Source organism: Schistocerca cancellata, chromosome 3 (assembly GCF_023864275.1).
Source record: "Schistocerca cancellata isolate TAMUIC-IGC-003103 chromosome 3, iqSchCanc2.1, whole genome shotgun sequence".
NCBI classification, from domain to species: Eukaryota; Metazoa; Arthropoda; class Insecta; order Orthoptera; family Acrididae; genus Schistocerca; species Schistocerca cancellata.
In genome coordinates, this window is record NC_064628.1 from 89,067,480 (window position 1) to 89,091,630 (window position 24,151).

The following is a 24,151-nucleotide window of genomic DNA, read 5'->3' on the forward strand; positions in this document are numbered from 1 at the left end:
AAATTAAAGCTTCTGCTATGCTCTGTTTTGTGGCCTCAAATGTGGAACACACAGCTTCAGTCCACTGCGCTGGGGAGTTGCCTTTCATCTTAGGACTAAGTGCCACAGTCAGTGGTTCCCACAATTCTGCTGAGTGAGGCAGGAGGCTTCTGCAAGCTTCTGCATGTGAGGCCCTAAACCTAGCTGTTACACTTTGCAATATAATCTACACTACAATACTTTTTATAGCTGTTGAGTGTCAAATGAAATTCCAAATTTTTTTTTGGCGATTACTTGCAAATGAGAGCCCACCAGAATGAATGGCTGCAAATTGTGATACTTGGGACCTTAAACTATATCACCTTATAGCTGGTTTCAAAAAGTTGAGCACAAACTTCTCCTTGTCGGTATCCTACCAATGAAACGAAGTCTACGACCCTCATTACTGTTTATTTACTTCTGTCGATGATTCTCCATCTGAGATAACATTGTATCCTACCTATTAGTAAGTCCTCGTTCCAGTAACAAATTTTATTTGATACCTCATATGGTCATTCTTTTGATGATAACTTCTTTGGGTGCCGTGTGTTTCATATGACACACAAAATCCACTATATTTTACTGCATTCAAAACCTATGTATTGTCAAGGATATGAGCTCCGAGTATTTCTCGCATCTTCCACTAGGCGTCAGCAACTACTGTGGCTCTTTTCAATGTGCTCTCACAACAGGGGTGGTAGGCAACCATTGTTTACTGAGGCTCTGCACTGAAAGTACAAAAAAAAAAAAAAAAAAATCCGCCAAGGTGTTGTAAGAATTTGTTTTTAGTGTTGTAAACATTTCTGATAGGTCTGATACTAATGTTATATTACTGTTAATAGATTGTTGAAATAATATATATGTTTTATACCATCCGTGCTATAGTTCAGGCTGATTTACATAGTAATTTTTGTATGTGTGTCGAATATGACACACTGGGCTTTCATCTTGTAAAATGATCACAATGTTCAGAATTATTTTCTGGGTGTTTTCTGTCAGCTGTAATGTTACTATCAGTGTTGAATGTTAAAAGGTGAAGTAATAGCATAAAATAATAATAATAGTAAAAGTAGAGTTTTAGTAGATACTAACATAAATAAATATTCTTGATTTAGTGTCAGAAGCGAAGATTATTCAAGAATTGGAGAAGCCATTCAAATTGGATGGAAATTTGTCAGAACTCGAAGAATTGTCAAGTGATGAAGAAGATGATATGATTTTTGTAGCACCAGTAGCTGATACTGTGGGAGATTTGTCTTCGTCTGAAGTGTCAAGTGAGGCTGACAGAGAAGACATCCTAGCACAACAAAGAAGTGTGCCTCCAAGGTGCCATACAGATGTATTCGAGCCATTGTCTCCTGCCCCAGCATTTGAAGTAGGCATTTGGAAAGGCAAAGACATTCAACCTCAAGAATATTTTCTGAAGTATGTTCCACCAGAGATGTTTGAGCTTATGGCCAAATGTAGCAACCACATGTCATTTATTCGCTCTGCAAAATCTCTGAACACTTCAGCAGAAGAAATAAAATTTTTTTTTTGAATAAGTATGAAGATGTTTTATCCTGGTTATCCCAGGGTTATGTATTGCTCTGTGGGTACCAGAGTTTAGGGCATAGTAGAAAAAATGTCAAGAAAGCATTTCTTCTCGTTCAGAAGCAACTTGAAAGCTGTAATTGACAGTGACGTTCCAGATAGTGTTCGCTCTAGTGACAAGTTCTGGAAGATACGTGCCTTATTGGATACTGTGTGAGCAGGTTGTTTGAACAATACCAGGACACAAAAAGTGTCTGTTGATGAACAGATGGTGCCCTTCTGGGGTCAAACTGTATGAGGCAATACATCTGTGGCAAACCAAACCCATGTGGTCTAAAAAACTTCGTTTGCACATCACCTGGTGGTTTGTCTTTAGATTATTTTTTTTATTTTTTTTATTTATTTATTTTTTTTGTATGAAGGGAAAGGTGACACTATCCTGGAAGAATATGATGCATTAAATATTGGTGGCAAAGTGGTAATGAGGCTGTCTGCAACATTACCTCCAGCTTACATGGACTGTTTTTTTACGTCAATCCAGTTGCTAGACTGCCTTCATTCAGAGCGATAATGTCAGGCATCTGGCACAATACAAAGTAACAGAATTCCAAGTGAAAGCAAAATGGTATCAGATGCAGAAATTAGGAAGAGAGGTCGTAGTTCCATTGTTCAGTCAGTGTGCAGAGATGGACAGATCAGTATTGTGAAATGGTTTGATAATAAACCAGTACTCCTTGTATCTTCTGTAGAAGGAAAACTACCTGTGACACAGTGCAAGTATTGGTCAAAGCAAGACAGAAAGTACATTTACGTCGATAGACCTCTTATTGTTAGAAATTACAATGAGAAAATTGTCAGTGTGGATCTGTTAGACCATATCATTGCTGCATACAGACAAACAGCAAAGACATGAAAATGTACAATACTGCACTTTTTTGACTTTGCCTGTGCTGCTTCATGGGTGGAATACAAGAGGGACTGTGCAGCTCTGAATTTGAAGAGCAAAAATATTATGGATTATCTCAAATTCAAGACTGAGATATCAGAATGGTTGCTGCATTCAGGAAAAGGGAAGAATCAGCAGAAGAAGATGAAGAAACAGTGGACAACCCTCCAAGCAAAAGGAAGAAAATTCCAACACCACATCCAAGCATGTTGAAGAGGACAGCGGGAGCAATGCATATGTCAGAGATCCTAAATGATGATAAAACTCACAGTTGCAGAATGCGTGGATGTAAAAGTGTGAGGGAGAGGGTGTTCTGCACACTTTCTAATGTCCATTTGTGTCTTGTAAAGGACAGAAATTGCTTAAAGCCTATTATATGATGTAAATAATTCCTTTTTACAGTATAATTTTCTTGAGATTCTATACATTTTTTCCAAATGTGTTTAAAACCAAAGACCAATATCGCTGTATCTACTTTTAAGTCATACCATAAAAATAATTGAATTAATCATATATAGTGGCATATTGGCAAATTGCTGTATACATGGAAGAAGCCTGGAGATACTGACAGGTTTCAGATAGATTATATAATGGTAAGACAGAGATTTAGGAACCAGGTTTTAAATTGTAAGACATTTCCTGGGGCAGATGTGGATTCTGACCACAATCTATTGGTTGTGAACTGCAGATTGAAATTGAAGAAACTGCAAAAAGGTGGGAATTTAAGGAGATGGGACCTGGATAAACTGAAAGAACCAGAGGTTGTAGCGAGTTTCAGGGAGAGCATTAGGGAACAATTGACAGGAATGGGGGAAAGAAATACAGTAGAAGAAGAATGGGTAGCTCTGAGGGATGAAGTGGTGAAGGCAGCAGACGATCAAGTAGGTAAAAAGACGCGGGCTAATAGAAATCCTTGGGTAACAGAAGAAATATTGAATTTAATTGATGAAAGGAGAAAATATAAAAATGCAGTAAATGAAGCAGGCAAAAAGGAATCTAAACGTCTCAAAAATGAGATCGACAGGAAGTGCAAAATGGCTAAGCAGGGATGGCTAGAGGACAAATGTAAGGATGTAGAGGCTTGTCTCACTAGGGGTAAGATAGATACTGCCTACAGGAAAATTAAAGAGACCTTTGGAGAGAAGAGAACCATTTGTATGAATATCAAGAGCTCAGATGGCAACCCAGTTCTAAGCAAAGAAGGGAAAGCAGAAAGGTGGAAGGAGTATATAGAGGGTTTATACAAGGGCGATGTACTTGAGGACAATATTATGGAAATGGAAGCGGATGTAGATGAAGATGAAATGGGAGATAAGATACTGTGTGAAGAGTTTGACAGAGCACTGAAAGACCTGAGTCAAAACAAGGCCCCGGGAGTAGACAACATTCCATTAGAACTACTGATGGCCTCAGGAGAGCCAGTCATGACAAAACTCTACCATCTGGTGAGCACGATGTATGAGACAGGCGAAATACCCTCAGACTTTAAGAAGAATATAATAATTCCAATCCCAAAGAAAGCAGGTGTTGACAGATGTGAAAGTTACCGAACTATCAGTTTAATAAGTCACAGCTGCAAAATACTAACGCGAATTCTTTACAGACGAATGGAAAAACTGGTAGAAGCCGACCTCGGGGAAGATCAGTTTGGATTCCGTAGAAATGTTGGAACACGTGAGGCAATACTGAACTTACGACTTATCTTGGAAGAAAGATTAAGAAAAGGCAAACCTACGTTTCTAGCATTTGTAGACTTAGAGAAAGCTTTTGACAATGTTGACTGGAATGCTCTCTTTCAAATTCTGAAGGTGGCAGGGGTAAAATACAGGGAGCGAAAGGCTATTTACAATTTGTACAGAAACCAGATGGCAGTTATAAGAGTCGAGGGGCATGAAAGGGAAGCAGTGGTTGGGAAAGGAGTGAGACAGGGTTGTAGCCTCTCCCCGATGTTATTCAATCTGTATATTGAGCAAGCAGTAAAGGAAACAAAAGAAAAATTCGGAGTAGGTATTAAAATTCATGGAGAAGAAGTAAAAACTTTGAGGTTCGCCGATGACATTGTAATTCTGTCAGAGACAGCAAAGGACTTGGAAGAGCAGTTGAACGGAATGGACAGTGTCTTGAAAGGAGGATATAAGATGAACATCAACAAAAGCAAAACGAGGATAATGGAATGTAGTCAAATTAAGTCGGGTGATGCTGAGGGAATTAGATTAGGAAATGAGACACTTAAAGTAGTAAAGGAGTTTTGCTATTTAGGGAGTAAAATAACCGATGATGGTCGAAGTAGAGAGGATATAAAATGTAGACTGGCAATGGCAAGGAAAGCGTTTCTGAAGAAGAGAAATTTGTTAACATCGAATATAGATTTAGGTGTCAGGAAGTCGTTTCTGAAAGTATTTGTATGGAGTGTAGCCACGTATGGAAGTGAGACATGGACGATAACTAGTTTGGACAAGAAGAGAATAGAAGCTTTCGAAATGTGGTGCTACAGAAGAATGCTGAAGATAAGGTGGGTAGATCACGTAACTAATGAGGAGGTATTGAATAGGATTGGGGAGAAGAGAAGTTTGTGGCACAACTTGACTAGAAGAAGGGATCGGTTGGTAGGACATGTTCTGAGGCATCGAGGGATCACAAATTTAGCATTGGAGGGCAGCGTGGAGGGTAAAAATCGTAGAGGGAGACCAAGAGATCAATACACTAAGCAGATTCAGAAGGATGTAGGTTGCAGTAGGTACTGGGAGATGAAGAAGTTTGCACAGGATAGAGTAGCATGGAGAGCTGCATCAAACCAGTCTCAGGACTGAAGACCACAACAACAACAACAATTGGCAAATTGGCCAAAGCCAATAGTTGGAAGGAGGGATTCTTTTGGTTGAAGTTGACAAATCTCACCCATACAATGGTTTGTGTATTTGGGGGGAGGGGGGGGCGAGGGGACCAAGACCTGGGAGTATGGAGTGTTTTTAATATTTTGGAAGATGAATGGCGACTTCTAAGTACTCATAGAAAAAGTTCTTGTCCGACCTTGTTAAAAACCTGTGTACAGAGATGTCCAAAATAGTTTATTAAAAGTATTTAAATTCAAAATACAAGTACCTGAATATTTTTTACTATTTCAAATGTAAGTACAAAATGGTTTTAAATATAAGTATTTAAATACAAAATTCAAAATACGTATTTTCAAGATACCTCTATTCAAATAAAATACCTCTAGTCAGTGAACATTTTACATTCCATTCATGTCACTGATTTTTACACACATAGTTGTTCAAATATATCACCTTTCACGTTAAGCTTATGTGGCCTCATTATATAAAAAAAACACACATTAGTAGTTCAAGAGAAGCGAACTTGGTACGCAAGTACTATATGTAAGGAAAAAAATTTTGAAGTTGCATATCTGTTCAAAGAATCTAAACTATTGTCATTATCTTTTAAATATTCTAGTGTTTCCATATACAATGTAGTGTTGCCACTGTCGTTGGCTACAGGAGAAGTAGAGTCCTCAACAAATGTAAGATTCAACCTTTTTTTATCAGAATATTGCGAGCTCTTCTTATCTTCCGCACTTTTGAAACAAACAGTCATTGAATATATTCCCTGCTAGCCTTGGGCACCCATTAAGAAGTGTAAGATACCAATGCAGACGTTCCATCCATTGCGTTTGGTTCCTCTAATTTATAGAATCTCTGAAATGCCAACTAAGATTTTCTTTAATAACTTCTAACAGCACACCATAGTACATAGGTTTGCCCATTTTTAGTCTACCTAGTGTTCTTTGCATTCTCATTAGTTGTGCAATAAGATGTCCATAACATACTGAAGCACCAAAGAAACTGGTATAGGCATGCGAATTCAAATACAGAAATATGTAAACAGGCATAATATGACACGGCAGTTGGAAACACCTACAACAAGTGCCTGGTACAGTTTTTAGATCGGTTACTGCTGCAATGGCAGGTTATCAAGATTTAAGTGAGTTTGAACATGGTGTTATAGTCAGCGCACAAGCTATGGGACACACCATCTCCGAGGTAGCGATGCAGTGGGGATTTTTCCATATGACTATTTCATGAGTGTATCGTGAATATCATGAATCTGGTAAAACATTAAATCTGCGACACCGCTGCAGCCGGAAAAAGACCGGGTCCAACGACGACTGAAGAGAATCATTCAAAGTGATAGAAGTGGAACTCTTCCACAAATTGTTGCAGATTTCAATACTGGGCCATCAACAAGTGTCAGTGTGTGAACCATTCAACATGGGCTTTCAGACCCGAAGGCCCACTTGTGTACCCTTTAATGACTGCATGAGACAAAGCTTTACGCCTCACCTGGGTCCGCCAATACCGACTTGGACTGTTGATGAATGTTGTTGCCTGGTCGGACAAGTCTCATTTCAAATTGTATTGAGTGGATGGATGTGTGCAGGTATGGAGACATCTTCATGAATCCATGGACCCTGCATGTCAGCAGGGGAATGTTCCAGTTGGTGGAGGCTCTGTAATGGTGTGGGCATGTGCAGTTGGTGTGATATGGGACACCAGATATGACTCTGACAGGAGACACATATGTAAGCACCCTGTCTGATCATCTGCATCCATTCATGTCTATCATTCCGATGGACGTGGACAATTCCAGCAGGATAATGTGACACTCCACACGTCCAGAACTGCTACATAGTTGCTCCAGGTACACTCTTCTGAGTTCAAACACTTCTGCTGGCCACCAGACTCCCCAAACATGAACATTATTGAGCATATCTGGGATGCCTTGCAACGCGCTATTCAGAAGAGGGCTCCAACCCGTTGTACTTTTATGGATTTATGGACAGCCCTGCAGGATTCATTTGTGTTGATTCCCTCTGGCACTACTTCAGACATTAGCCAAACTTCAACATTATTCGAGTCCATGCCACATTGTGTTGTGGCGCTTCTGCGTGCTCGTGGGGGCCCTACATGATATTAGGCAGATGTAACAGTTTCTTTGGTTCGTCAGTGTAGGTATCTTTTGTCCTCTTCTAAACTTGTGATGCCATTAGCAATAGGTTTTGAGCAGCTTATGTACTCACTAACAAATTCTATTTTAATTTCTTTAAAAGTTGCTAATTTAAGTTTCCTTGGAGTTTAATTTAAAATATGTTTGACTGAGAGCAGATCTTGAAATAGAATTATAGTATGGCTTCCATTGTGTTGGACATTGAAAAATAGGAAATTTCCAGTTGATTCTAAAAAGACTTCACAAGCTTTAGGAGACCTTGAACAAAGTGCTTGACAATTTGAGATGGCTGGATCATAAACTGATTTGTAAGTATCTCCCTCCTGCAATCAGTTTCTTTGGCATTATCAAATAATTTTGGTACATTTTACATTAAACAAATTATAATGGTAAACATATAATGTGTTCTCAAGTTCTGCTGCCTTTTCTAATACTATTTCATGGCAGTATTCATTTATTGGTATACCTTTGGTGCTTAATGCGAGTCTTTATTCATTGAGGAACTACAATTGTTTAAACAAATGGCTCATTTAATGAATGAAAACTACAAGTAGAAAATAAAAGAATTCAAGAGAAGGATTTTGCAGTTTACAATATCTATATTTTAAGTATTTCAAGTAATATAAAATAGGTATTTTGTATTTGCATTCCAGATATACACACATATTTCATATAACTCATATCTCTGCAGTTTATTTTATTTTATTTATTTTTGAGAAACACCTGACTACATATACTTTGTTCCTTTCCCTGAGTGCTAGGAGGGACCACAATTCCCCGTTGCCCCTGGGTATGGACACACTTGCTCAGAGTTCAGTGTTTTGTGTGTGGCCCTTTGGAATTTCATAAAACAAATTTGTGATCACATTTTTTTTTTAGTCAAACGTTCTTCATGTGTTGTTCTTAAATTAGAATTAAAATTTAATTATTATGTCAGCTTTATTTTTCAGTCTTTATAGAGTTTCATAAAAATTAGTCGCCCTAGATCAAAAACAATTCATAATTATCACATGGTAAAGAAATCAGTCAAATTTGCACACAGATGGGGTAAAACTAACTAACTGCAGACTCCCGCCCAATTCATTATAGCAAAAGGTAATAAAACTCATTCGAGAAAAAGGTAATAAGAGACCAAATAACTTTTTTTACTACGGCATGACCTGAAAGAAATTGTGTGTGTGTGTGTAAGATCATAGAATCTAACATAAAATAGGCATGGGAAGAATTCCACAGAAAGGTCACACAAAAATCTGGAGAACTGACCGGAAAAATAACACTGCTCACCCATGGTGGGACTCAGAATGTGAAAATGCTCTAGAAAGATGTAAACAAGATTTCCAGTAACACAACATTAAAAAAATCTCCTGATGACCTATACTGTTTTTAACTAGTCCAGAAAACAGGTGGCAAAGCTCATTAGGCAAACTAAGAGAAAGTTCATGAAGGAGCAACTGGACGCTATAGAGGAAAATTTCTGCAACCACAGCACAAAAGAATTCTAAGGGACTGTTGCAAGGAAGGTCTGTGGGTACACACCTCAAAACTTGTACTTCAGAAAATGAGATGGAAAACTCACATTAAATAATTTGGAGATTTGTCAAGGACTGGCAGAATGAGATTTTCACTCTGCAGTGAAGTGTGCGCTGATATGAAACTTCCTGGCAGATTAAAACTGTGTGCCAGACCGAGACTCGAACTCGAGACCTTTACCTTTCATGGGCAAGTGCTCTTCCAACTGAGCTACCCAAGCACGACCCACGCCCCATCCTCACAGCTTTACTTCTACCAGTACCTCGTCTCCTACCTTCCAAACTTTACAGAAGCTCTCCTGCGAACCTTGCAGAACTAGCACTCCTGAAAGAAAGGATATTGCGGAGACATGGCTTAGCCACAGCCTGGGGGATGTTTCCAGAATGAGATTTTCACTCTGCAGCAGATTGTGCGCTGATATGAAACTTCCTGGCAGATTAAAACTGTGTGCCGGACCAAGACTCGAACTCAGGACCTTTGCCTTTCGCGGGCAAGTGCTCTACCAACTGAGCTACCCAAAAGAAGTAAAGCTGTGAGGACGAGACGTGGGTCGTGCTTGGATAGCTCAGTTGGTCTGGGTAGCTCATGGCCTAATGCCACGTGATTGGCCTGGCCTGTACCCAAAATTTTCTTCTTTCAGTGTTTTTGTAAAAACTTTAAAGGTGGCCATTGTACTTTTGCCAAGCCCAAACTGGAGGTAAGGCATTTTGGCACCAACCGGGACGTCTAAGAAGAAAGCTTGTCCATTTCCTCTTAAACTTGTTTTTGCTTTAGCAAATACCAACTCTTGCTCTTCTGATCAAATGAAATCATTAGCTGTGGTACAAATTTTCACTCATCACTGCAGTCTGCATATATACATCTTCCTCTTCTGTTATTTACTATTAAGTCAATAACCTGTGTGACACTAATACTGCAGTTAACTTTGAACATGTATTTTGTTTTATGCATCGTCCGGCTTGTATAGTTCAGTCAAGCCATACCATCTCAGAAAATGTGCCCCAATACTGAGATAACTTCCTCAGTTTGTGACGCATTTATCAAATACCTCACCTGTTAAAATTACCACCTACCTGTCACTGGGCCTTACACACAAAACTGAGTTTTTTGTTCTGCTTCACAGCCTTACTAGATCTGATACTTGATAAAACATAACGATAAAACACTCTTGCATTATTACCATAGTGACTTCCACAAGGCTGCCATTAGCTACAGCAAGGCCTTTTGCCTGATGCCATGTGCTCACCGGTGACTGCAGCATAACCTCATCCCTAATGTCTGGCAGAGAAACATCCATTATTATTATTATTATTATTATTATTATTGTTTATCATCAAGCAACTGTGAAGATTTGCATGCAGATTGGAGTATAGGGTGTACTACACTATTGTTCTCGCTTCTGCAGATGGCACCAGGCCCCAGGGTTTTATCGAGAAGCATACACAAAAAGTAGCTGTTTAATGGATGTCCTTTATTTACACCTGGCCATTCATTGATCAGCAGATACTCATCCTTGAATTGCTTTTGGTGCAAATTTAGCATGCATGTTTGTCTGAGCATAGCTGTGTAGTTGGCATAGTTCAAAATGGGACAGACACGTAGTTTTTGGTGAGTTGGGCACTTTATCCACAAGTTGTAGTTCTTAAAATACATACATTTGACACATACAAGATGAAACTTTTGGGGGATGTACTAATGAACAAAAACCTAGGAGATACGCCATACTGCATCTGAAAATATATATTATTGCAAAGATTAGATCAATTTCACAGTCTAGTTTCTTGAGGAAATGTACCATAGTGCTGATAGTGTGGACAGTTTTGTGACCGTGCAGAATCTGAAGATAGTGATGACATCGATGATGATCCCACAATTGCAGAATTTAATAAATGAGGTGGGACATGGCGTAACGAACCACATGACTTGCAGTATCATTCACTTACAAAACAAGAACATTTACTTGTTCATCCTACTAAGTACACAAATGGATTTCTTTAGGCTAATACTTACAGTTGCCATACTTCACAGTATAGCTGATGAGATGGATGACACCACTGAATATATTTCTGAATTAAAATGCAGATGATAGGTATTTTGTTAGATATCCATCCACTTACAAAACTACTGGAAGAAAGATCCTCTGTTTCAAAATAGATGAAAAGTGATTATGAAGATGCAGATAAATCATCATCTGACACATTCCTTTTGCTAAAATAACCTGTACTAGATTATTTGAAACAGAATGTGACAAATGTATCAACATGATGATGTCTACCTTTTGACAAATTCTTTGGAGATGGAGATGCGGACAGTTTTATAATCGAATGCACTGGGATGCTTCACAATAGGACGGAAAATCACATGCTGAAAGGATGTTGAGGAAAAGCTGAATGTTGGGTATCATATTTACATGGACAATTATTACAGCAGCTTTGCAGTAGCTAAAACCTTATTTAATCTCAGATGGATTGCTCTGACAGAGTAAGGTTAAATAGACAGAAGACCCCTTAAGAACATAACTTGGAAAAGTGAAATACAAAAACTTGGTATATGCAAGACACAGTTATTGGAAAATGGAAAGATAGATGAGAGGTTAGTTCATTTCCACAGAATTTCATGATCTTATGGCACAATTGCCAAATTCAAGTTTGCAAACAATCTCAAAACTGCTACCAATTGTCAAATACAACAAAGATGTCAGACTGAAGACCAGATACTATCATAATATTTATGTGAACAGAAAACCGATTGCTGGCTTAAATAATTGTTCTTCCTTGTAACTGACATGCTACTTTTCAAATGGCATTATCTGTACTACAAATACTCAGGTAAAGTTATGCTGTGTGAATATAGAATGAAAATAAAGGAACTACTTCCTTCAATGGTAATTTGAAAAAATATGAGAGAGATAATACAACATAAACTGACCAAAAGTGGGAACCAACTGAAGGGAAAAAAGCATGTCATGAAGAAGAGCAGAGTGGTATGCCAAACGGAGTGGGGGTGGGACAAAATGTACTGACAACATTTGAGCCTGACTCTCCAGACAATACATGGTTATTTAAACTGCTATACAATTGTACATTATTAATGAGCATTTTGTTTCATAATGGATACTTATACTAACACTAAATGTGTAAAACTGTCGTGTCTGAACACGCTTCTCCAATACTGCTAGCCAAATTTTCATGGTGGTTTTAGCATTTGCATAACTTGGAGCACCGTATAGGCTTTAACTCATCAAAATCTAACCACAGAAAAGACATATATCATAATTGGAAGTTTTATCCATACTAATAATATAAAGGCAAAAGTAACTGACTGTTACATTTTGACAACTAATCTGCTGAACCGATTTCATTTAAATTTGGTAGGGAGATAACTTGAACCCTGAAGAACAACACAGGCTACTTTAAACTGTGTGTAATGCAAAGATACTTGTTGCTTTTAAGAATATTACATGAATTGGGGAAAATATTTACTCTTTGAAAAAGCTACTTATTCTTTGAGTTTTTATCTTAACATATATGTGAGAATGCTTTTATTAATTGATATGTACTATGCAATTGATTCAATGTAATGAAGACAATGCTTATACTATTTTCAGTGTGTGTAATCTGTACTTCCACACTATTTGTTGCATAAGGTAAGATGCATCTTGTATAGTATTAGGACAGCTAAGGTTGGGGTAGGGGGCAGTTATGCTTACACAAACAGGCACGAGGACATAACAAAACTGCTGATATTTGAGTGCAGTTGTGACAACTAGTTGTAAACATTTGCGGAGATCTGTCTATTTCCCCCAAACACAATGTCTGAATTTCTTTTGCTTGATGGTTTGTGTCTTGAGTAAAATGTTTTCTCCAATACAAATCTCTTTTAAACCAGCAGCCCAATTGTGCACCAGTATCTTCCAATAATTTACCTCAGACACGAGCAACAGTAATATTTCTCTGTCACACAAATCACTACTTATCCCCACCCATCCTAAAAACAGCTTACTACAGTGTGTTTAAAATTAGTTGCAACATTTGACAGTTCAGTGCAGAGTGCTGGTGGAGGGAACTGCAATTGCCAGCGTGCACTGGGCGCGTCGGCAGGTGATGATAATGCCAGGCCTACTTGGCAAGCTAGCTTGACTGCACGAAATGCAAATCGCACAAGCCGGCCGATCTGCAGTCTTTATCAAACGATTTTAAAGAAACTACTCACTAATAAAGCTCGATTGTCGCACATTTTATAGCTTCGTTCATCAGCTTCATGACGAACTGCCTATCATTCCATTGTCATAGTTATTGTGATATTTCAATATAAGGTCAACTATTAAAAGACATTCTTAAAATTTGCAGTGGAAAGTAGGGGTTGCAATGAATTAGCGTTTGGTGTATGTTAAGTCATATGTTGCTTTGCTGCGTATAAAATTTAGATAATGTATTAAATTGCGCTCCATGGCAAACTTGTGCATCAGTGAAAAAGCCAGAATAAAATACTTGTAAATCTCTTATCTGATAAACGGTCTAAGAGATCACAACAAGATTTTGGCAAATAACAGCACACAAAGCGAAGAGTATTTTTCCATACGATTAATATGCGAAACATCCACATCTACTGCGATATTCAAGCAGCTACAGTTTCCCATGAAGTAATGTAATTTTTAAGGTCCAGGTCTCGTCGTGAAACGAGAATTGCTGTGGGTTTTGCAACAACATAGTTAATAAGTTACAATTTTATTTATATACTGACAATGAACTTTTTCATGAACGTCTTGCCCTCTCTTGCTAGTTTAATAATACACAATTTCAGCATTCTTTCTCAATTTCAACTGCATTAGAATGTTAGCGAGATGAATATTTTTAAACTTTGGTATGTTTTGGCGAAAGAAACATATTTTAACATGACAACAAGTGAAGTTACGTAGTCCTTAAAATTCACCACAGTCCATGAATCCATGCCTCCTCAACTACCTTCATGGTATGGCTGACAACTTGAGCATAGTCCTGTGGTGTAACATTTGCAATGGTTTCTCTTGTCAGCATTTCAACCTTAGTGAGTGTAAACTACTACTTGTTCTCTGCCACATTACTTTTCAACTAGGCTTACACTTTCTCAGTCAGATTTAAATGAACACGTTAAGTTTTCGTCGACTTTGTAGCGTGGAGTTTTTGGCTTGTACAGCACTACAAAAAGTTCCAGTAACTTCACCTTATAAATGCTACGTTCAACTTTTATCTCGTAGAACATATCTTTGTACCCAGAGGAAACTACCTGCTGTCTTTCATTGCCCTGTTGGAGCTTTTATCCATCACAACAGAATGGTATGGCCTATTGACCATTACTATTGCCGAATTTGCAGCAATATTTTGCAGCAGAACATTATCTTCACAGCTGGTGAACGTATTCTTGGACAAAAATTTTATTGCGGGGGTATTCAGACGTACTGGACTGTCGTTATTGGTGCAATGTAAACATAAAATGCTTTTTCACAATAGCTGCAGAAAATTTCAATGCCATAAAATGCTAATTCACAACAAGAGCTGAAGAACGTAGTTGCATCCAATGTTTGACATATCGCAGTAGTTTATGCATGGTGTGGCAACTGCGGCACTTCACCAAGCGAAATGCGGTAGGGAAAGTCGTCTCGCCATTAGTGTTACCTGGACAATGGCGTCACGTCCCCTCTGGCGAGCCAAACGTCGAAAGTCGCAACTGATTTTAAATGCACTGTAAGTAATTAAACTTCCAGCAATACAGTAGCATTGTTTCAGAAAACACGTTTTTACCTGTTAGCATAATGCTCACTAATACAAACATAGTCAGAACAGTGAGATCATAGACACAAGATTTGATGAGCTTCATTTGTTATATTCTGAAAAAGCTTTTTCACTTATCCCAATGTTTGGTGCCTGTTTGTTCATAGAGTTCAATAAAATCCCTTTCTTCATGTGAAACAAGGACTAAACTGATCAGCGACATTTCATTCCTGATCCTTTACACTCTCATTGATTAAATGGGAAAGCAGTGTTTCCTTCTTCATACTGAATTACCAAATATCATTTTTCCACATCAAATACCTTCCAGCCATACAATATTGGCCCTCAAGCCTTCAAAGCAAGGGTCATGTATATTTACCATTGTTGAGAGTACTTTTATTGGTCCCATTGATTCGTCACTGCTTATAGGCAACATTTTTGATCTACTTAAAGAGTTATCTAAAAAAAATATTTTACTCTATAATTATTTGCAATTTTCTTCGCTGATATTTGGTCTTCCAAAAATATATTTAACCAGATTTTATAGTCACAGCTATAGTATCCTCCAATCTTGTCTACATTTCCAAGAGATTACTTACAAGAGTGGCATTTCCATTAACATCACCACTGAAATAAAGCAGGATATCATTCGGAAGTCAAACACGCTACAGCTAAAAACAAAAACATAGTTTTTTTCCCTGTGAGCTTTATTTTACCATCAGTTTACACATATAAATAACCATATATTTTACATATAGTACAATGAAAAAAATTAGTTTTATTTCTTACAGAAACAAGTATTACACATTCTGATCAATCAGCTGCTACATTACTTGCAACTGTAATTTAACATCTCAAATTTTGAGGTACAACTGGAGGTATGCTTAAAAAAATAAATAAACAATCACAGACAATTTAGTACCATGACAATGTCTGCATATGAGCTCTTTTATTGTGCTCTATGTTTTTACTATGCAAAGAGCATGAATTTATTGCACACATTTGTACTATAAATGACACAGAAATGGCATTTTATACTCAATACATTCAGCTGAACATTTTGCGACAATTATCGTAAGGTACTACTAAATTGCTCCAATATGCTTAGTGACTCACAGGCACTAGTTAGGTTTATCACTTTCATTAATATCCATTTGTTGTATACTTTCACAGATGAAATTTTCAACAATCTTCATAAATGATTTAAGCTCTTTTCTTAGCCAAATTCCACACACCTAACAACAGCACCATTACTGGAAGGCTGGGGAGCTGGCTCAAAAATTTTTCTGTCATGGGCTTCACAGATTTGACTTTTTACATCACAAAATTTTATTTATTCTACTATACATAGTAACATCAATGACGACATTTCAGGACACATACAATATACTTTACACAGGTACTCGTAATGACAATACTCACACATACACAATGACAAAAACATGTTGATTCACTCACACTTTGCAGTTCAGATTTTAAATAAGTTAACCTTAACATTAACTCTGTCTTAGCATTTAGGCTTTTCATAACATACAAAAGGCACTAGTTTTAATCCATCTAGTTATTTCTTCTTTTATAGGATACTCACAGCCTTACTTAAGGTAAGATAGGGCTGAGAAGATCATAGTAGTGATTTAACTTTAATAATGTACAGTTATTAAGAGGCAATAGCCCCATAAGCTTGATGTGGGTAGTGAAACACTATTTTGGTAGGGAATAAGATGAAAAACAAAGTTAAAATTTCAACAGTGCTGTCTCTATGATCACCTCAGCCCTGATCAAGTTCTTATGATGTGTATCAGAACACACATCATTATTGTCAGCACAACAATGGCAATATTGCATGACTAGGTATCATTAAAATAATCCTGAGAATTCCTGTCCCATCATAATAATTTAGGCCGAAAAGTAATGTGAGGAGCCAAATATTTCTAATACAGAAGCTTAATGTGTAAATTGGATGTCATATTGCAGAAGCACAATGCTGCACACATTTCTCTGAAACTTTTGGCACCTACATACATTACTATTAAACTTTTGGCACCAGTCTACCACTGTCCATCACATAAAATATTTAGATGATCTAAGTATTCTTACACAACAGTAATAAAATCATTTTTATAAAACAATTTAATTTTTTACAGTTTGCTTTGCTTTTTTTCCATTTCAGTAAGTCTGTCACAGGTGCACTGTTAATAGCCAACTAACTTAATTGCCATTAGTGTTAGTGCCAATTAAAATTATGCTAAAACTGAGTCAGAACTGGGGAAACTGAATAATTGTAGTTAAAACTGAGGACAGCAGTACTGTGAAGGAAATAATTATTCATTTAAACTTCACCTTAGACTTAGTATTAGGCTGGAGGCACAAAATGTGCAGATGCCGTAAATGAATTTGTTAATTTCAACAGTATATCAATAGGAACTTCCAGAACCTGCTGAATATTATCTTGAAATATGCAAATATAATAAATATAAAGAATAATTTGGCAATGACATTTGAGCAATGCTGGATGTTTTCTCCTTAAAGAAAGGGAAAAATCTGCGAACACAGAACACATGCTTTCAGTCATGAGCAAATTATCTGCACACCAGTCTCTATATGCAAGGGCAGCTCAACATAAACCAAAATTACACTAAAATATTTTTCACATCTCTCTCACTGTGTAACTCAAAACTGCTTTGTGTTCACATGCTGCCACCGAGACAAATACAAGACTATTAGCATTTGACACACAAGCTCTTACTAGTTTCAACAATGCAGTTCCTCAAGATTCTGAGTACATTCTCTACACTTCTCACATTATAAACAAATCTTTATGCTACACTAACACTGTCTTAGACCCAACGTCAGTCGATAAATCACATAATAATGTAACACTGATAATTGTTCTGTTACTCTGCTTTCATTTTTAAACGGATATTAGCGAAAATATTAGTTTAATGTTTTGGACTCTAATGTAATTGGTTATTGTTTTCCAGTCTTCGAATGTAGTTTCCCAGTGGAAGCACATATTTTCAAAAGAAAAACGACTTAGCAGAATACGTGGTGTCTTGCATGTCACTATTGTCTATATGTGACTTATGTCTTGTATATTACAGTGAGCTTGGGAAACTATAAGGACAACATCTCAAGGCCAGATAACATTACTCAACAAAAATTGTTTGGCATACAATATGTTTCACTTTCCAGAAGATTAACTTGCAAATTTCTATTGCAAGTTAAACACATTCAGGCAACATATTTTATTTTAAAAAAGCTATTTTAATTAAACTGTTTGTATATCCTCTTATAATTTAAATATAAATCTACTTCCACATGTACACACAATGCCTTTACATTCTACATATATACATACGTACAATTATGTATATACATATACATTTACATTAATATAATATATTATTATATCTTGAATATTAACTACATATATTCATTTTTGCTGGCACTATCCAGCTGAACACAGTTCTGGCCACCAACACACACCACACACAGGCACACAAATGTAACAGAATGAACAATTTTGCTATCACTTGTTTGTTTCAAATAAAGTTCTCTTCTCTTTGAAATTTTCCAAACATACTACTAAACAACAATCACCCAGAGAAATACATACATAAGTAAACTTATCAAACAAACACACAATTATCAAAACTAATATGCTAATTCATGTGCCTTGCTGTACAATATCACTTTTACTGGTTGCTCATAGTGCTGAAGAGCACAGCAGCTCAGTGATGTTAATTCACTGAGCTTCAGCAAATTCACCTTCTATGACTTTATAGCAATATCCCCAGTAATCTTATTCCTTAAGCTATATACTAATCTATATTATCCACGACAGGATCCTATATTAGAAATTGTTCACAGAAAAGGCAACTAATATTTATATCCTAGACTGTAAGAGCTTGTAGTTCACGGCAGACTTCATGAGTTGAGTCTGCTGCCACAGCTGCAGCAGCTGTAATTACAGTTGCCTCAGATTCACAAGGTGACGAAGCCCGGACAGCAGTGCACGAGGGTGGTAATGATACAACTGCTGGACCATCACCTCCAGCTCTATCATCAGGGCTTGATGAATTTGCTGGAGCAGGTAAACGAGCTGTGGCTGCTCCCGCCACCGTTGCTGCTGGTTTTGGACCACCACCTCCCCCGGCATAACGTCCACCATTATTCGGACCAGACTTGCGAGGTCCGTAGCGGCGTGGACCATCAGTGCCAGATGCTGACGTAGTTGACTGGTAGTATGTTGTCGCTGGACGAGGAGGCGCACCCTGGAACTGGTTTGAAGGGGTAGGAACAGGCTGAGGGAAGGGAGCCCGGGAACGAATGAGAGGTGAATATGGCAAGGGTGGTGGAGTATGAGCAGAGGGTGGGGACTGAGCCCGGCGATGTGCAGATGAACTTGCACCTGGCCCACGCCTACCAGCTGGAAACCCATACCGGGGTCCAGGTGGCCCAGCTCCTGCTGCAACACTGTTTGGGCGTATTGGTGTAGATGGTAGTGACGGAGGTTCTCGGCGATACTGGGGGCGGCGCATACGGGGATGCCTATAGGGTACAGGTGGGGCTGGCTGTGTACGTTGTTGCTGATGGTGGTGAGGATGGTTAAAGAAGACAGGTGTTCCATACATCACATGTGCTGAAGGGGTTGGTAACTGTCGAAACTGTGGGCCTAAACTACTATCGTCACATGTCTGAAGAGGCACTACTGGCTGTGGCTGCTGCTGCTGTTGTTGTTGTTGTTGTTGCTGTTGCTGCTGATGGTGATGATTGTGGTGATGGTGGTGCTGTTGCTGCAGTTTGAGTAAAGATACCACAGGGGGGGCTGAAGCAGGAGCTGGAGGCATGGGTGGGCAAGAGCCATCCTGTGAATGGGTCCCACTACAGTCACTATCGCGCTGCACACATCTTGTTTGGCCCACTTCAGATCGGCTGGAGCTGGAAGAACTATCCTACGAAATCCGGGCAGCTCATTACACTACTCTGAATATCACAATTTGCAAATGAGTATAAAGAAATGGATGTATATGGGCATTTTAAAGTAATCAAATTATCAGAAACAAAAAAAATTGCAATGTCTGCAATACACAACACTACATTAAGAAATAATGCACATTCAGTAACACTGAAAATTACACATACACATTACATATATATAAATCATTACATTAGTAAATATAATAGAGGGAAACATTCCACGTGGGAAAAATATATATAAAAAGAAAGATGATGTAACTTACCAAACGAAAGCATTGGTATGTTGATAGACACACAAAAACACAAACACACACACACAAAATTCAAGCTTTCGCAACCCACGGTTGCTTCATCAGGAAAGAGAGAAGGACAGGGAAATACGAAAGGATGTGGGCTTTAAGGGAAAGGGTAAGGAGTCATTCCTATCCCGGGAGTGGAAATACTTACCTTAGGGGGAAAAAGGGACAGGTATACACACACACACACACACACACACACACACACACACACACACAAACCACAAACACAAAAACCACAAACACACAAAAGCAGAAATTTGTAAAGGCAAAGAGTTTGGGCAGAGATGTCAGTCGAGGCGGAAGTACAGAGGCAAAGATGTTGTTGAATGACAGGTGAGGTATGAGCGGCGGCAACTTGAAATTAGCGAAGGTTGAGGCCTGGTGGGTAACGGGAAGAGAGGATATACTGAAGGGCAAGTTCCCATCTCCGGAGTTCTGATAGGTTGGTGTTAGTGGGAAGTATCCAGATAACCCGGACGGTTTAACACTATGCCAAGATGTGCTGGCCGTGCACCAAGGCATGTTTAGCCACAGGGTGATCCTCATTACCAACAAACACTGTCTGCCTGTGTCCATTCATGCGAATGAACAGCTTGTTGCTGGTCATTCCCACATAGAAAGCTTCACAGTGTAGGCAGGTCAGCTGGTAAATCACGTGGGTGCTTTCACACGTGAGTCTGCCTTTGATCATGTACACCTTCCGGGTTACAGGACTAGAGTAGGTGGTGGTGGGAGGGTGCATGGGACAGGTTTTACACCAGGGGCGGTTACAGGGGTAGGAGCCAGAAGGTAGGGAAGGTGGTTTGGGGATTTCATAGGGATGAACTAAGAGGTTACGAAGGTTAGGTGGACGGCGGAAAGACACTCTTGGTGGAGTGGGGAGGATTTCATGAAGGATGGATCTCATTTCAGGGCAGGATTTGAGCAAGTCGTATCCCTGCTGGAGAGCCACATTCAGAGTCTGATCCAGTCCCGGAAAGTATCGGGTTATCTGGATACTTCCCACTAACACCAACCTATCAGAACTCCGGAGATGGGAACTTGCCCTTCAGTATATCCTCTCTTCCCGTTACCCACCAGGCCTCAATCTCCGCTAATTTCAAGTTGCCGCCGCTCATACCTTACCTGTCATCAACAACATCTTTGCCTCTGTACTTCCGCTTTGACTGACATCTCTGCCCAAACTCTGTGCCAGATGGATGTGTGTGTACCTGTCTTTTTTTCCCCCTTATGGTAAGTCTTTCCGCTCCCAGGATTGGAAAGACTCCTTACCCTCTCCCTTAAAACCCACATCCTTTCATCTTTCCCTCTCCTTCCCTCTTTCCTGATGAAGCAACCGTGGGTTGCAAAAGCTTGAATTTTGTGTTTGTGTTTCTATCAACATACCAATGCTTTCGTTTGGTAAGTTACATCATATTTGTTTTTAGATATACATTACATTAGTAACTTGACAGGTAAACAAACCATGACTATAAAAACATACTAATTTCTGAAGGAATTTACATTGGAAGAAGAATAATATTTTACAAGCAGAAATGGGGGGACAGGTGTTTTTAGAAAGCTTAGTACATAATGCAAGCTTTTGGAAGGTTTAAATATTATGGAAACAAACTATTTTAGATTAATAAAATATCTAACCTTCAGTTTACCCATTGTGAAAATAATGACTCTAAAGTTATGCACAATTTATAATGATAAATGTTAATGAAGCAATAGACTGCAACCAAAACACGCCTACTGCACTTAAAGAAAAAAAGAGGTGCCACTACAGGAAGATTTTGCCAGACTGAACACTGTATGTCTTGTGATTGATGAGCATATCGAAAGACAAAGACAAAGAAGCGTGTGCACGTTATTCAGGGGGGAGGGGGCAGGGGCAATATAAATAAGCACAAGAAAATAAGTATAGCAAGGATAAAAGCAAATATGGAGGTAGGATAAGATGTGACCCATACTGATGTGAGGAGACTGGAAAAGGAGGGAGGCAGAAAATTAACAAATCTAACAATGAAAAAGGCAATTCATAGTCTCTCTCTCTCTCTCTCTCTCTCTCTCTCTCTCTCTCTCTCTCTCTCTCTGTGTGTGTGTGTGTGTGTGTGTGTGTGTGTGTGTGTGAGAGAGAGAGAGAGAGAGAGAGAGAGAGAGAGAGAGAGAGAGAGAGAGTCACAAATGTGTTCTTATCAGCAATATGCTGGAAGCTGTACACAGAAACTTATCAAGCAAGAAGTAATATGGAAGTTCACTTATTACATCCAATGAGTGTAAAAGTACTTTGGTACAAATTTCTGCACCACACTTTTTTCCAGATTTGCCCCTGACAGCACTACCTTTATGAAGCAGATTCTTCAAATGAAAGAAAAGAAAACTTGCACAAAGCTTTGTGTAAGGGTATGGCACATTCAGTGTTGTTTCTGGTTAACTGTGGACCAACAACAGGCAGCAATGTAAGTCTGTCAATTTTCATATTGTAGGAACCCAACAAATGGATAAAGCTCTATGGACTTTTCTCAGATGAGTTAAGCAAGCACTTGTTTGTGATATGCAATGGCAACTTTCCTATGCAGGAGGGACTTTACACTGAAAGCATTTCAAAGTAATACAGACATAATAGATTGAGTATAAGGGTTCTTTTATGACTTGCAATGATGAAGCAAGGTTTCATCACTAGTAATCACTATTATAGCCTTCCGACGGTTCGTTAATAGTTTGTGTGTCTGCATAAAAACCTCTATAGTGAGTCATCAAAACCTCTGCCAATGTATCCTTCATTATTCAGTGAGCTTTCCTTATCAGGAGTTCAGCAACAATGCTAGTCATTATACTGCTGACAAGTCAATTTGAAGAACAAAACTGCTATGCACCATATAAGGAAGTCTTCACTGTGTCAGCTGCAACTTTTCTTCTGCATACAGAAATCTGCCACTTAAACTTCAAAATGAAAATAATTCACCTTCAAACTACACTAGTATTGAAAATAACTCTTGCTTGATTTGTCTGTCACGTACCTCAGCTCAGTAAAACTTTAACCATTGCCACAGTACTGTACAGTATAGGAGGTAAGTGGACGAAATGACACTTTTATTCAGACACAATAATTACACTGCAGCCACTGCGATTTATGATGGTTCCCTGAACATTATAAAAGACACATTTCTCAATAGGGTGCACTGCAATGTGCGCTCATGCTGGCTATGAAGTTAGTAAGAAGCTATTGTGGTACGGCATCCCATTCCTCCACCAGCACAATTGACAACTGCTGGATGATCGTTGGTGCACGAGTATATTATGCAGATTGACTCCCAGGCACATTTTCTCACTGATTTACGTTGTGATTTAGTCCTTATGGTTCCAGCACATCAGTGAGAACATTTTGTGGTTGGGAAAATAGCCACAATGCAGTTCACTAAGTTCTCAACAGATGGCAGGGGCACATTTGCTTGTGGTTGAAAAATCGACCACATAATGCTGCCAACCGTGTCAGAGACATTTATCACCTTTGTTACTTTAGAGGCAAGCATATTGTTGTTGTTACATGCATTTTACCCATTGTAGTCATCCTCTGAAGTGCTATCTTTGGAAAAGCATCAATAGTGCCTTGAAATCTAAAGTTAGTAATCTTCAAATAAACGATCTGCAATTACACTGTTGAGCAAGCTATTCTGCCGAAATACAGGGCTGTCTGCTTTTGTAAACTGTGACCCAGGAAGGTGTAGTCATCATTTTCATACATGCTTATCAATAAGTGAAATGTTGAAAGATCATCACAGAACTTGACATACAGCCAGTAACTTTTCTGCTGAGATGTTATTTTCAAGTTGTATTCACATTTGGCATGCTGCAGTACGGAGTTGTACATCCTACATTTTCTTCCGCTTGGCATCAAGACGATTTGCTTTGAAGTAATTCTTATTTACTAAATATCTATCATAGCTGTTTGTACTATGTACTATAACAACATTCAACGTTTTTTATGGTTATTCTGTTCTTTTGTGGTCAATAATGGGTTGTTGTTGTTGTTGTTGTTGTTGTTATGGTCTTCAGTCCTGAGACTGGTTTGATGCAGCTCTCCATGCTACTCTATCCTGTGCAAG

The 24,151-nt window shown here is 38.5% G+C and overlaps 1 protein-coding gene across 7 annotated transcripts in view; it reads right to left on the reverse strand.

The window, feature by feature from the left end:
• Positions 1-15,483: 15,483 nt before the first annotated feature.
• Positions 15,484-24,151, reverse strand: part of LOC126177081 (transcription initiation factor TFIID subunit 4-like) — a 155,554-nt gene continuing 146,886 nt past the window's right edge. For all 7 annotated transcript variants that reach the window (XM_049924321.1, XM_049924318.1, XM_049924323.1 and 4 more), the window contains one exon: positions 15,484-19,736. In XM_049924321.1, coding sequence (XP_049780278.1) covers positions 18,675-19,736 — 1,062 coding nt within the window. In that variant the 3' untranslated portion in view covers positions 15,484-18,674. The remainder of the gene's footprint in view (positions 19,737-24,151) is intronic.